Source organism: Puma concolor, chromosome B4, assembly GCF_028749965.1.
Source record: "Puma concolor isolate L17-30 chromosome B4, mPumCon1.1.hap2, whole genome shotgun sequence".
Taxonomy (NCBI): Eukaryota; Metazoa; Chordata; class Mammalia; order Carnivora; family Felidae; genus Puma; species Puma concolor.
Window position 1 is genome coordinate 132134377 of NC_141673.1, and position 15596 is coordinate 132149972.

A 15596-nucleotide genomic window follows, 5' to 3' on the forward strand; every position below is an offset into this window, starting at 1 on the left:
TTCAGTACCAAAGGGTTTATTTTAAAAACCCAGGGAATATATATATGTGGGCTCATGTATTGTACTGCTGAGATGTTATTTGTAATGCCATCATTCTGTGTACCACTAAGAGAAAAAAATACTGTCAATTAAACTAAGACACAATAGCTTATCAAAATTTTTATTTTCTACTTATAAGAAAAGTTACTTTACACCTAACCACAGATTTTATCATCTAGCTTGCTCTGTGCCTTTGTGCCCATAGTGACTGTTCCATAATAAATCATAGGCTTTTGAAGACATTTTAAACAGCAACTAAACTCAAAAACATGTTACATCAACGATGCACGCAACTGATGTAACGACCATGTGAACAGCCCCAATCAGAGGATGCACACACGCAGGCGATGATTACCATCACCACTGTTGCCTGCCTGACAGCAACCATGAGGTACCATGAGCTCTGAGAAAACATCTCGGCTTCAGAGACATCAAAAAGTAAAAAATGTGCATCTAAGAAACAGTGAAATACAGTTGATCTGTAATTCTTTATCCAATGCAGCTATGAGGCTATCATAATAAATTTTAGCTTTTACATCAATACAATTTACATGGGTCCCTTCAATAATCAAAATCTTATAATTAGATAATACAAAAGTAAGAAAATTAATGTTCAGTCATTTAAGAACTGCTAGAAATGAAAAAAGAAATCAAACTGCTTTGTTATCTGCAAATGAAAAATTGGCTTTCTTACCTGAATAATGATAAGGAGACAGATGCCAGCACCCATTTCAGCAGGGTCCCCATACATGCCCGTCATGACATACACAATGGCTTGCCCAATGGTAATGATCATACCAAATACTGATGAAAATTGGGGGGAAAGGAGTACATGCTTACAACCAAAGACAAAAAAAGACTAGAAAAATATCTTTACCACAAAATTCTCAAATTTGGTAAAGACTCTAATTGCATTAATAGCTCACGTTTCTGGGCTCCATTGAACAGAGCTCTGTCTTTGGGTGTGTCTCCAACTTCAATGATTTTGGCTCCAGCCAGCAGCTGCATAATCAAACCAGATGTTACAATCGGGGAGATACCCAATTCCATTAAAGTTCCTGCAAAGGAGAAAGAAGGAAGCAAATAATCTTTACTATACTCAATGCAGATTAATTTAAAAGTGATGCAGTCCTTAATTATGTCTATTGAAATACACGCTCAAATGTTAACAAGCAGATTTTCATCCTTTAAACATTAACTGCCAAAAACAAAACAAAACAAAAAAAACTCTCATTTATTAACACAACCTTGCAACAATTGACTGAAATAAAATTACTATACCATAAAAATGTAAATTTCTGTAAAGTCTAAACTTAAAATGTGAAAGAAATCTTGGAAGATTTTTTTATTTTTTATTTTATTTATTTATTTATTTTTTAAACGTTTATTCATCTTTGAGAGACAGAGACAGACAGAACACGAGCAGGGAGGGGGCGGAGAGAGGGAGACACAGAATCCGAAGCAGGCTCCAGGCTCCGAGCTGTCAGCACAGAGCCCAACACGGGGCACGAACTCACAAACTATGAGATCATGACCTGAGCCGAAGTCAGATGCTCAACTGACTAAGCCACCCAGGCGCCCCCTCAAACCATTATTTTTAAAACTTACAATGAACGTTTTACTTTAATGCAAAATAAGAAGTTACATACCAAGCCTGAAAATTAAATACCAAATTAATAAAAAATGATATTTAAGAATATTTGTGACTCTGGGGCACCTGGGTGGCTCAGTCATTTAAGTGACTGACTCTGGATTTTGGCTCAGGTCATGATCTCATGGTTGGTGAGTTCAACCCCCCATGTGGGGGCTCAGTAGCACAGAGCCAGCTGGAGATTCTTTCTGTCTCTGCCCCTCCCCTACACGAACATGTGCACATGTGCACTCTTTCTCTCTTAAAATAAATAAACTTAAAAAAAAAAAAAAAAGGCTAGGGTACCTGGGTGGCTCAGTCGGCTGAGGGTCCGACTTTGGCTCAGGTCAGATCTCACAGTTCATGAGTTCAAGCCCCACGTCAGGCTCTGTGCTGACAGCTCAGAGCCTGGAGCCTGCTTTGGGTTCTGTGTCTCCCTCTCTCTCTCTCTGACCTAGCCCAAGTCATGCTCTGTCTCTCTGTCTGTCCCTCCCTTCCTCCCTCCCCTTCTCTCTGTCTCAAAAATAAATACACATAAAAAAAAAAAAACAATAAAAAAACTTTTAAAAAAAGAGTATTTGTGACTCTTCTAATTCAAAATCTAAAATTACATAAAGTGTCATCTAAATCAATGTTGTAGAATATTTAGTGGCATGAAAAATGTTCGTGACCTACTGGGTAGCAAAAAAACATCTGGAAAATAGTATTACAGTTTGGTTTCAGTTAATACTTAAGTGGAAAAATAGTTTCCTGATATGGTTGCTAAGATATGATTATTTTTATCCAGTGAGATTATAGATATTTTTTATCTCCTTCTTTTTGCCTCTCTTGATTTTTTTTCAGTTTTTCTTTACAGAAAACACGTTTTGTACTTACAGTGAAAAATAAGAAAACCAAATACGCCCAGTGTGTAAGGTAACATGTAGAACTAAATAATTCTACAGCACCAAGAATAGGTTTCCACTGGTTGTTTTGTTACCTTAAATCCTGGCTTTTATAAATCCTCAAAAGGTACCCTTAATATGAGAAAAGATCCCATTCTAGAAAGATTCTTTATGTCTTCTCAAATACTTCTTCAACAGTAAAAGGTAACAACATTCCCTGCTGTTAAAACCACTAGGTAGAGAAATAGGTAGGAAGGTAAACATTTTTTTTTTAAGTCAAATCACAAAAATTTGTAACTGTCAAAAGGATGCAGTCCAAAATAAATCCAGTCAAACTTTGATGACAATTTCACACAGGATATATGGCACCTCAAATCAGTAGGGAAAAGGACAAATGGACCTTACCAAGTGACTGGCCATCTATAAAAAATCATGCCTGCATTTCTTACCTCATGACTTATTTCAAAATAAAGGCCTGATGGTATAGAAAATGTAACCATAAGAGACAAATAACAAAAAGACTAGAAGTGAGTATACTTGTCATCTTGGAAAGGAAAAAGCTTTCCTAAGCCTGACAAAAAAACCTAGAACCCACAATAAAAAAAATCAGACCCCCTGGTTAGATATAGCCATGAAAAATCCATGTGGCAAAACACTGCGTAAAAGTTGAAAGGAAAAAAAAAAAGGCAGAAAAGTTAAAAGAAAAATATTCAAACACAAATGACAAAGAGTTCTTATCTCCAATATGCAAAGGGTTCTTACAAATCAATTAAAAAGGAACAAGCCAACAGAAAAAAAAATTTTAAAAAGGACAAGAAACACAGTATGGCTGCTCCCAACGATGCTCTTTCTCAGGAAATACTGACAGTACAGGAGGGACCCCAGCACCCACATCTCAACTACATAACCCTGAAACTCTAACCAAAGCTGACAGAGCATGGTATAAATCCTGGAGTTTGGAATTTTGAGCTACGAACCAAAGAACCAGGAATCTGGGGCGCTAATTCCCCAAAAGAAGGTTCCCAGTCTCTGCTGCTGAGTCTCTCTCCCCGGCCAGGCTTAGTTCTTTTACCTCCTCTGGATTCCAAAAAATAAAAGTTATCCTTCTAATAAATTCCATTTTTGTGTTTGAACTAGTAAATTTTCTCTTACTTTAAGCAAGTCCACTCAGAAAAAATTCAAATCTTCAATAAAAATATAAAATGATGTTCAAGGTCACCAATACATAAAGAAATACAAATTACATAACAGATACCAATTTTTACATGTCCAACTTCCAAAGGCTAAAGGACTAAATAATATCCACTGTTGGAAGAAAAATGTCATTCTCATATACAACTGCTGAGTGCACAAAATACAAATCGTTTGGAAGATAATTTAGCACTATCTATCAAAAATGTAGGTGTATATATCTTGCAAACAGTTAAACTCCTAGAAATCAATTGTATTAAAAAATTACAGGACAGAGCAAAACAGTGATTGTGTCAAGGTAACACCGGTTATGATACAAAATCAGGGAAAACACTAAATGTGAGACTCAAGAGGACCCTAGTGGCCTGGAATCACACTTGAAACACTCCTTCATTTGTCTACAAAGCCATTTATAATCTGGCTCTTGGACTCATCTGCAACCACATTACTCCTTTCCTTATTTTCTTCCAGCCACAGTGACTCCTCATCGTTCCTTGAACACATTAAACACACCCCCATCTCAGGGCCTTGGCACACGCTATTCCCTAGAATGTTCCTTCCCCAGATCTTCACATGGCCTTCCATATCATGTCCTGTAGGTCTCTGCTCAAATGTCTCTCCCCTCGCCTAAAATACACTTCATGTAGAAGCTACGTCCCCAAACAGCGTACTATAAACTCCATGACAACAGGGACATTGTCGTGACCACATCTCTAATCTCGGCACCTGGCACAAAGTTTGGCACACAGTTAAGAACTCAATAAATATCTGATAATTTGAAAAAATCATGGCATATCCATCTAATGGAATGGTATATGGCCATTAAATGAAATACCTCATCCAAAATATTAAGTCAACACGCTAAAGTAACAGAATAGTGACATAGTTTACCTTATGTTTAGCTTAAAAGAAAAAGTACAGTTGGCCCTTGAACAATGTAGGGGTTAGAGACACTGACGCCCCACACAGTCAAAAATCCACATATAACTTCTGACTGCCCGAAAACTTAATACCCTACTGTTGACTGGAAGCCTTATCAATAACATCAACAGTCAATTAAAACATATTTTATATGTATCATATACGGTGTTTTTACAATTAAATAAGCTAGAGAAAAGAAAATGTTATGAAGACTGTCATAAGGAACAGAAAACAAATTTACAGCACTGCACTGTATTTACCAAAAAAAATCCATGTAGAAGTAGACCCACATGGTTCAAACCCATGTTGTTCAAGGGTTAACTAAATATAAATTTACATATGTGAGTGTATATGCAGAGAAAAGGTCTGGATAGATATTCACCAATCCATTACCTTCCCAGGAGTTAACCTTGACATGCGAGACTTTCATTTTCAGCTTTATATAAAACCATATTCAAATTTTGGGGTGCCTGGATGGCTTGGTGGAACATCTGACTTTGGCTCAGGTCATCATCTCACGGTTCACGGGTTCGAGCCCCACATCAGGCTTTGCGCTGACAGAGTGGAGCCTGCTTCTGCTTCTCTGTCTCCCTCTCTCTCTGCCCCTCCCCCGCTTATGCATGCTCTCTCTCAAAATAGAATAAATGTTTAAAAAAATTTTTTTAACTATACAAATTCTGGTGCATTTTAAAATAACTAACCAATATTACTATTTTAATCTAAAAAAATTACCAACAAAACCCTTCATAATCCAGCCCCTACCTATCTCTTTAGCCACTGCCTTACACACATGTGCTGTTAGCTCAGGCTTCCCTCTCCCATGAATCCACACACTAAGTTCCAATTCAAATGCCATTCCAGCACTGTCTGCTCTCTGACACTGCACATCAGGGTCATTGAGTCTCACACAAAACCCAAGGGCAGACTTTGGAGGGTCTGTGAATCTCCTGAGATTTTATGCAAAACATGCGTGTGTGAGTGTATACGAATTTTTCTCAGGAGAGTATACTTAAATTTAATTAGATTCTCAAAGGAAACATGACCCATAAAAGGATGGAGAACCAAAGCTCCAGCCGGCGCTATCCCTCTGTTCTCCGTTGTACATCTACACTCCATACATACTTCTATTATTACAATACATGGAGTTTTGTAAGTATTTATGTGTTGGTCTCTTCTCTTAGGCAACGAGTTTCTTTTACCATATGCTTGCTTCCCACCCCTGTAGACAACAAAATAGTTGTTTCCACATTGTCCCATCTATCTGATGTCGCTACTAACAAGCATGGAGGCAAAAGCAGAAGTCCATACCTCTGTTGGATGCAAGAATAACTCTCATCCAGTAGAAAGGATCTGCAGAATCTGATGACATGATTCCAAATAGTGGTATCTATAATATTACATAAAACAGTTTCTAAAAATGAATTATGTCAATTAAGTTGGAACTTAATTCATAGTTCAATTACTTAATATTTGCTATACTTAAAAAAAAAACCGTTACTTCCCATGTTCTGTAACAAAACAAGTGTACCTAAAGGCAAAGTTTTTTTAACAAAAATAAAAAAAACAGAAATCACTACTTATAGCAATCTACTAGTAAAAATACCTAGCAGGATGAAGATTTGTTGCCAAACAACGTAAATGCACTTAACACTACTCAACTGTACACTTAAAAATAGTTAAGACGGTGGGGGCGCTTGGGTGGCTCAGTCGGCTAAACGTCCAACTTCAGCTCAGGTCATGATCTTGTGGTTCACAAGTTCAAGACCCACCATCAGGCTCTGGGCTGTCAGGGCACAGCCCACTCCGGATCCTTTGTCCCCTTCTCTCTGCCCCTCCCCTGCTCGCACGCTGTCTCAAGAGTAAATAAATAAAGCATTTAAAAAAATAGTTAAGATGGTAAATTTTATGTTATGTGTGTTTTACAATTAAAAAAAATATATACCCCTACCAGGGCACCTGGGTGGCTCACTCAGTTAAGCGTCCAACTCTTGATTTCAGCTCAGGTCATGAGCTCACAGTAGTGAGATCAAGCCCCACATCGGGCTCTGTGATGACAGCACAGAGCCTGCTTGGGATTCTCTCTGCCCCTCTTCTGCTCATTTTCTCTCTCTCTCTCTCTCTCTCTCTGCCTCTCTCTCTCTCAAAATAAATAAAGAAACATTTCCAGACACATGGGTGGCTCAGTCATGATCCTGAGCCTCGGCTCAGGTCACGATCTCGTGGTTCGTGAATTTGAGCCCCGCACTGGTCTCTGTGCTGACAGCATGGAGCCTGGAGCCTGCTTCAGATTCTTTGTCTCCCTCTCTCTCTGGCCCTTCCCCTCTCCCTCTCTGTCTCTCTCTCAAAAATAAATAAACATTAAAAAAAATTTTTTAATAATAAATAAACATTTAAAAAAAATACCACAACCTATAAATTATAGGATATATCTACCTAGTCATAAAATAATTTTGCTAAGCTATGGGTACTAAGAACACCCACAGTCACACTCCCAATGTAAGACTGAGGATTATATATACAGTGGAATATTATTCAGCCACTGAAACTTATACGTAAAGCAGCTTATAATAGCATACAGAAGTGCTTATTTTGCAACAGTAAGTATGACACTGTTGTTATCAACCTGGGGCAATTTTACCTCCCAGGGGACATTTGGCACTATCTGAAGACAACTGTTACAACTTGAAGGGAGATGCTACTGGCATCTAGTGGGGTCAGGGGTGCTGAACATCCTGCAGTGCCCCCACAACGAAGAACTGACTGCCTAAAATTCAGCGCCATTGCTGAGAAACCCTGGGATAAAAAGAAAGGTGCAGAATTGTATGAATAAAAGTTCAACACTAGAAAATATGTTCAGAAGATAAAACTAAGTGTAAATATTTACAATCTTGAAGAATACTAATCTGTAGGGGTAGGATTATGGTTGACTTTACTCTTTTCAGCATTGGTCAAGTTTTCTATAGTGAGCGAGTCTTAATTTTTAATCAGAAAACAAAATAAATTCTTAACTTCAGAACGTTTTGTATTATATGACCAATGTTTAGGACACAGCACCAGGCCATACCCCTCCCCTCCCCATGTGGAGATCAGACACAAAAGAAAAATACATTTCCAATCTCAAAAACCTTCTTTATAATAAAGCTGCTTTTCTTTTTTAAGTTCCAAAAGATGCTGCCAACAATGGTGAATGACCCATCTGGTCAACCTAAACCTCTCTAGATGTCTGCATTTATTAGCTGGGTAAGCAAAACTGGTGAAGCAAGAAGCATGGATATTTTACGCGTACCCTAATGCTGCAGATGGTCTTCAGAAACAGGGAGGAAGGAAGTTATTGTATTAAAACTAACACTATAGGGGCGCCTGGGTGGCGCAGTTGGTTAAGCGTCCGACTTCAGCCAGGTCACGATCTCGCGGTCCGTGAGTTCGAGCCCCGCGTCAGGCTCTAGGCTGATAGCTCAGAGCCTGGAGCCTGCTTCCGATTCTGTGTCTCCCTCTCTCTCTGCCCCTCCCCCGTTCATGCTCTGTCTCTCTCTGTCCCAAAAATAAATAAACGTTGAAAAAAAAAATTAAAAAAAAAACAACTAACACTATAAGGACAGTCTACATCACAACATTCCCTAAGGGGAAAGAGGTCAATCAGTCAAATTACTTTCCTTAACTGCACCTGATGGAGATGGCCATTTCCTCCACAATTGGACAATTTGTGGGACACTGAACAAGAAAAAGTGAGCCAAACTCCCCTAAGTAAGGGCATTCCCTCCTTTCCTGTAGTCAACAAGATTATTAAACTCAGTGTCTAATTTTATTCCTCTTAGTAAAATCCATAGCTATAGGTTTACGTACAACAGTATTTGGGCAGCAACAGGAGCTATTTTCTGTGACCGTCACAGTTGCAAAGTTCCGGATTTTGCCCTAAATTACATACAATAATCAGTTTCAACTTGACAAGATACAGTACAGTACTTCAGAGAAGTGTTCTATATTTTAATGAAAACCCTCAACCAATAAGGTAGACAAAAGAAAATTAGCAGTAGGGATTTCCAAAGGCAGTGGGAATGGAAAGCCAAGCAAAATACTTCTGGGCTAAGGTGGTGAGCTGCAATTCAGTTACACAATATCCTCCCCAGTGCATAAGAAAACACGATTTTTTAAAAAGTGTAAAATAGTAAAAGGTAATACAACTGAAAAAAGCTAAGGAAAAAGAAAAAGGAAAAAAAAAAATCTGTCAAACAGCCAAAGAAGAAAAGAATCGTAAACTTGAAGCACTAGTGGTCACGGGCACGAGAAAACCATAGACAACTGAGAAGTAGAGACTCAGCACCAAGGCGGCTCCAACCATCACAATGGAAGGCAAAAGATTCCTCACAATTCCCACAACATTCCAAACCTGGAGAACAGCAATCTGCACGGACAGCCTTATCTTTTTTGCCTCCTTTGGTTAGAAGGGAGTAGAAACAGCAGCTGGGAAGAAACGGATGAGAGAAGTGAGCGGTGGGGCTCTCTGCTGGTCCAATTGACAATTACAGGGCTGCCCTGAGTTGGGAAACAGGGACCTGATCTGAGGTTAGGAAGGAACAGAGCCCTCCTCAGTCGCGTGGTGAGAACCACCCAGGAGAAGAGAGAAAGCAGAGTGCGGGGAGCATTCGCTGCGCTTCTCACGGCTCATCACCCCTCCCGCCATTCCCTCAGGTCAAAGAACAATGGGTAGAACAGGAGACTCCAAGCCCTTTAACTGTGGCTGGGAGGGGAAAATAAACCTGAGATTCAGTGGTAAAAGAATCAAGAAATCACCAGCAGAACTGCCCAAGCATGAGAAAGACAAAAAACACAGCTTGGCAACTGTGCAATCATACTGTAGGGAAAAAAATAAATAATACAGTAATATAAAATGCATAAATTAATTTACTGCATGAAACAGTCGTGAGAAATGCCACAGTTTTTGAGCAACACAGTTCTTATGGTTCTTGGGTTCTAGCTGTCAAGCTTAAAATATTTACTACCTAGCCCTTTACAGAACGTTTGCTGACTCTTGGATTAGAAGATTCAATACTGTCGACACGGTAATTTTCTCTAAACTTATCTATAAAGTCAAAGCAATAAAACCATAATCTCAGCAAGCTTTCGTATAACAACGGACAAAGCTGACTCTAAAATCTACATAGAAATATGAAGAACCTACTTAAGCCAAAAACCATTTTGAAAAGGAAAAACAAAGTTGGAGGATTTTTATGACCTGATTACAGGACTTAATATAAAGCTACAGTAATCAGTGTGGTTGACCATAACAATCATGGAATATACATCAGTGGAACGGAACAGAGTACAGAAATATATCCATGCTTATATGGCTAACTGATTTTCAACAAAGATGCCAAGGTAATTCAATGAAGAATGGGCAGCCTTTCAACAACTTACTATCTATACAGAAAAAAAATGAATACCAACCTTACCTTATGCCATAACACAAAAATTAACTTGGAATACATCACAGACCAAAGCATACAAGCTAAAACTGTAAAATATTTAGAAGAACACAGGAGAAAATTTTCACTACCTTACAAGAGGCAAAAATTTCTCAGGAAACAAACACCATGGGCCATCAAAGGACTTGATCAAAACTTAGGATGTTTGCTCTTCAAAAGATTTAAGAAAATGAAGAGCCAAGCTATAGACTAGGAGAAAATATTCACAGTACATACATCTGAGAAAGGACTTAATCCAGAAAATATTTTACAATGCATACAATTCAATGGACAATAATGTAATTATTTTCAATGGGCACAAGATTTGAAAAAGATATTTCACAGAAGCTAAACACCTGATAAGTACATGAAAAAGTTGCTCAATATCATTTAGCAGGGAAATGCACATTAAAACTTCAACATCATTTATCAGGGCAATGCAAATTAAAACCCTACCCGTTAGAGGACTAGTACTGAACTGCCGAACAGTATCAAGGGTAGGCAAGGACGCAGACAAATGGAACTCCTATCCGTGACTGGTGAAAATATAAAACAGGACAACCACTTAGAAAAAAGTTTGACAATTTCTTATAAAGCTGAACCTATAATTGCCATACAATCCAGCAATTCTACTTCTAGGTATTCACCCAAGAAAAAGGAAAACAAATATTCACAGTCTTGCACAGGATTGTTCACAGCAACTTTATTATAGCCAAAATTTGGAAACCCAAATGTCCAACAAGAGATGAACAAATCATGATATAGTCGTAAAACAGAACACTACTCAGAAATAGGGATGAATTACTGGTACACCAAACACACGGACAAACCTCAAAAAGCTAGTGATGAAGTGAGACGCTAAGGAATAACACTCTATGACTCCACTTATGTGAAATTCAAAAAAAAAGAAAAGAAAAGAAAAGAATCAAATTCTAGGTACAGAAAGCAAATCGGTGCTTGCCTGACACTGGGGGTGAGGTGAAAACTGACTAAGACAGATTACACAGAACTTTCTGGAGTGACAGAATGTTCTATATCCACTGAGGTACTAGATATGTGGGTGTATACATTTGTCAAAATACTTCAAAATGTACACTTAAGAAATGAGTGTATTTTACCATACATAAATTATACCTTCATAAAGTTGTGTGGTTTTTTTTGTTTTGTTTTTTGTTTTTATGGAGAGGAAGGGAACTTCTAAGATGTTAAAAGCGGTAAAAATAAGATTATTTTTTCTACTTTTCCATATTTTAAAAAAGTTCTCTCTCCCTGACCACCCAAAACAATTTTAAACTACATACAGTAGTAAAATATTAATGATCAAATCATTTCACTCTTCAAAAAAATATATTTAGCTTTTCCCCAGATTATGGGCTTAATGTACTCCACTGCTTCCTAATACAATTTTTTTTATATTTCCTTATATGTATCTCAATAGCTTTTCAAAAATCCTCAAAAAACTTTCACCTAAATTATCTAATTTAATCCACACGACAATCCCATGACATGGACAGGTCACATTTATTCTCATTTTGTAAACTTAATCTCTGCAAAATATCATTTAAACGCATCACTGAATTTCATCAATTTATACAGCATATTACTGGGGTCCTAGTATTTGACTTTGGGGGATTTTTAAATCAATACATGCTACTTAAAACATGATTAAAGGCAAACAAAACAGAAAATACATTTGCAATGTATATGTCAAAGGTGTAACACATTTATATACAAAAATCCATCTTAAATCAGGAAGACAAAAAATCTCAAGAAATCTCAAGAAAAATCTCAAGAAAAAAGTGGGTAAAGATTATTAACTGCATGCTAAGAGAAAAAAAGGAAAAAATGTTCAAACCCACTACTAAAAAAACTAGAACAAGGTAACCATTTTCGTCACCAAGTCAGATTAAAAATAACAATGCTCAAATGGTATTTATTGTTTTAACTAAAATAAGTTTCTCAAACTCTAACCAACCAAAACCCTCCAACAATTGCATAGATATCTAATTAGTATTTGGTTTACATACCTGACAACATACTAAGAAAATGAAGAGAGTTATAGCAGTCCATAGTACCTTCTCTCTAAACTGGATCTGTACAACAAAATGAGGATGAGCCATCAAAACCAGGAAACCGCAATCACAGGGCAAAATTCCACATTAAAGCATAACATTCCGCATCGTGACATGCTCCTATTAGTTGCTATTACAATACTCTCACCTAGTTAGTAGCAGCCAAAGCAAACAGCTCAACTTTTCGAACATAACTTTCTTTCCTTTTCCAAGAGTTAAGTAAGTTGCATACAGGCCCCATCACACCGCACGACGTTAAGGAAACCAAAAAGGACCACATGCAAGACACAGACCCAATACGCATGCACTTCAGTTAACAGCATTGTGCAAAGCTGGGGTGCCCGTGATAATATGCTACGAATATTTCATGGAATATGAAAAGCTAGAGCTTCTTGGGACGCCTAACATGGACCTGGAACAACTATTTTTAAAACCTCAAAGTAATAAAAAAAAAAAAAAAAAAAAAAAAATATATATATATATATATATATATATATATATGCTTGTAAATAAAACAGTAAGATGAACACAAGTTTTCCTTATTTCTTTCTACATCCCTCTCCCATTAGTTTTGTGAGATATCACAAGCACAGCAGAAGAGGACTGTCTGGGAATTGGCCACTTCGGGATTAACACTATTTCTGAATTTAAATACCTTAGCTCCAAAAGTGTACAGTGATGGAAGAACAATGTGATACAGTCACATTATTTTCTGAATGCATTTCTGTAATTTTTCTTTGTACTGAATGATCGAGAAATGCGAGGTCTACACTTGCACAATTTAATTCATTTATGTAAAACAGCTGTAGTCCTCCAAAGTGACCCAGCAGACTGGGTCATTCATAGTGCAGTGGGATCACCAGAGATAGAAGAGTATCTTATCTAACAGGTAGGCCAAAGAAACACTTGGTTTGGAAATGTCAACCTCAAAGAACCGTCATTTTTAAGACCACAAGATAACCTATCTGGATTTACACTGGCCCATACTAGTTTTACTCACTTTGTGCCTCTTGAGAGGAGGAGCAGGTAATATTTCTCCAATTACACCATAAGAGGGTTGGGGATGGTAAATCCATCAGGAGCACAAGTCATTTAGCTGCCCTCTATATTACCAAAATGGTATACTTACTTTCCTTTCAGGTTTCTGAATTTCTGGTAGAACTGCACAGAAAGGTTTGATAACTTCTAAAAACTTGACTGTTAAAAAAAAAAAAAGAAAGAAAGAATAAATGTCCCTATCACAAAGTTTTTAAAAAGAGATGTACCTTTTCACAGAAACAAATACAAATGTTCTCTAACTTTCCATGGCAATCCATCCCATTCCTACCTCCAAAAGTAATCATGGTGTTCTCCATTTCAAATACATCAGGGAAGAGAAATAATTCAAGGGACAAAAGAATCCAAAAGGTTTAAGGGTTTAGTCAGTGGAAGCAATACAAGCATTCTTTTACCATGATTTTGCTTCCTCATGCTTGAATCCAGCTTTATAATATATAGAAAAGGAATAATTCAACGAGCATCAAAATACATCAAAGGAAGCAAATGCAGTCTACTACGTTACCCACAAGACAATACGCCAGAGAAGAAAATAAGACCTACCAGAGGAGGAATACAGAAGGAAAGTACAACAGGAAATGGGCTAGACTGCAGGACTGACTTTAGATGGAAAAGACGCTGAAATGGATACGTGGGAAACATCGCGGAATCACCTGCTATATAGATAGCTCTTTTTGAAGCATACAATCTCTACTTCATTTCACTAAGTCAACATTCATTGCCTGGTTGCTCTCCCACATAACAATCTCAAAGCACTTGTGTATGTGTAATAATCAGCCCAGAAAATGACAATTACATTTCATTAGAAAGTACTGCTTTCCCAGAGAACTCATTATATACAAAGTAAGATAAACCAAGGTTCTTTAAGGATAGACACTATCTTCTGGCATAGCTTAAGTCAATTCCTGCCAAAGAACGGGAGAATGAAGATGATATTCTCTCAGTCTTTGCCAGCGTCTGTAATGTGCAGAAACACAAGAAGGCACAACCAGCTATTAGTTATGATCATCTTCCCCTAGACACACTGGATTCTGTATACTAACATCACAAATTGTTTTAACACGGACCTGAGTAATTACGCTCTCACAGTTAACCAAAAGTTGACTCGATAATCTCATGAAACTCTCAAAATGATGGCAGTCACTGATGTTTGACCAAAGAATTCAGAAATTCTCATGGGAAGATATTCACTGCCCAAGTACGATTCTGGACTATTTGGAAAGCAAATATGAATTATGGAAGAAGTATTCTCTATGCAAAACAAATATTAATCACATCGGGAACTTCCTAGACTCCTTTATCCCTTTTCTGCCCCACCTCAATCCAAATCCCCTCCCAGATTTCTTGGCTTTTTATGATCATTTGTGTTGGAGAGTTCAAACAATGCTTTTGTCAGCCACTTGTCCATTCTTGTGTTGCAGAATTTCACCGATTATACTGTAAATTCAAGGTCAGGGGTCTCCTCTACTTCCTTTCTAAATGTCCACTAGTTGGCCAATGGGGGCACGGCTCCCATTTGCACTTACCCACTCATCCAACAAACATCTGAACAGCTATGTAAGTATCTATGTGAATACATGTGGTGTTGAGTGTTTAGGAGATGGCCCTCAAAGATGCCCATAATTCAAGGCCTTGTCCCTACCCTGAGGTTTATACAGCCTGACACACAGTGAGTTTTCAGTAAACGCTACAAAATGACTGAAATGAAAATTTTAGGGAAAACGCTATGCTACCAATCGCGCTTCTTTCCTCCCTTAACATATATATATGCCATGCATCACTTTCTAAAAAACCAAACAAGCCAGGGCGCTTTATTCATCCCAACTAACACGCCAAGGAAGGGTGATTTGGAAATAAAAATACGAGCTTCCTAAGCTCCTGAAAAATCAGAAGTGGTCCAGGTTTCACTCGGTTCCCTAACTCTCCGCCCCCAAAACCACTGGCCGCCCCTCGCCGTCCCCCGCTCCTCGCCACCCAGCGAGCGCAAACCCCGGGCCTCCGGGTGCGGGCCCCCGCAGGCAGCCGGGGCAAGGCCGCACCGCCGGAGGAGCCTCGGCGGAGGCCCCCGGCCCGCGCCCGCCGCAGCGGCCCGGCGCGGCCCGTGCCTCTCCGGTCCCCAGGCTAGGCCACCCCGGGCGGGCGCCCGCCCCACCGTCCGCAGCCCGTCGGGGCCCGCACCCCGGCGAGAGCCGCGCCGACGCTACTCACTGCCCATGGCGGCGGCTGAGGCGGCCCGGCGGGGCACAGCGGCCTCGGCACTGCCTTCGCTCGGGTCCCGCGGCTTGGGTCTCGCAGCCCGCTCCCGACGCGCTCCGGCCGGCCCCGCGCAGACTCCGCCCTG

At 38.9% G+C, this 15596-nt stretch overlaps 1 protein-coding gene across 2 annotated transcripts in view; it reads right to left on the reverse strand.

Moving 5' to 3' along the window:
* The window catches only part of SEC61A2 (SEC61 translocon subunit alpha 2), a 35004-nt gene extending 19408 nt beyond the window's left edge, over positions 1-15596 (reverse strand). Inside the window, exons 1-6 of one of the 2 annotated variants that reach the window (XM_086714938.1) lie at positions 15464-15596; positions 13329-13396; positions 12155-12220; positions 5974-6052; positions 966-1097; positions 734-843 (exon numbers count right to left, since the gene is read on the reverse strand). In XM_086714938.1, coding sequence (XP_086571064.1) covers positions 734-843; positions 966-1097; positions 5974-6052; positions 12155-12220; positions 13329-13396; positions 15464-15470 — 462 coding nt within the window. In that variant the 5' untranslated portion in view covers positions 15471-15596. The remainder of the gene's footprint in view (positions 1-733; positions 844-965; positions 1098-5973; positions 6053-12154; positions 12221-13328; positions 13397-15463) is intronic. The other variant, XM_086714939.1, reaches the window with a different exon arrangement.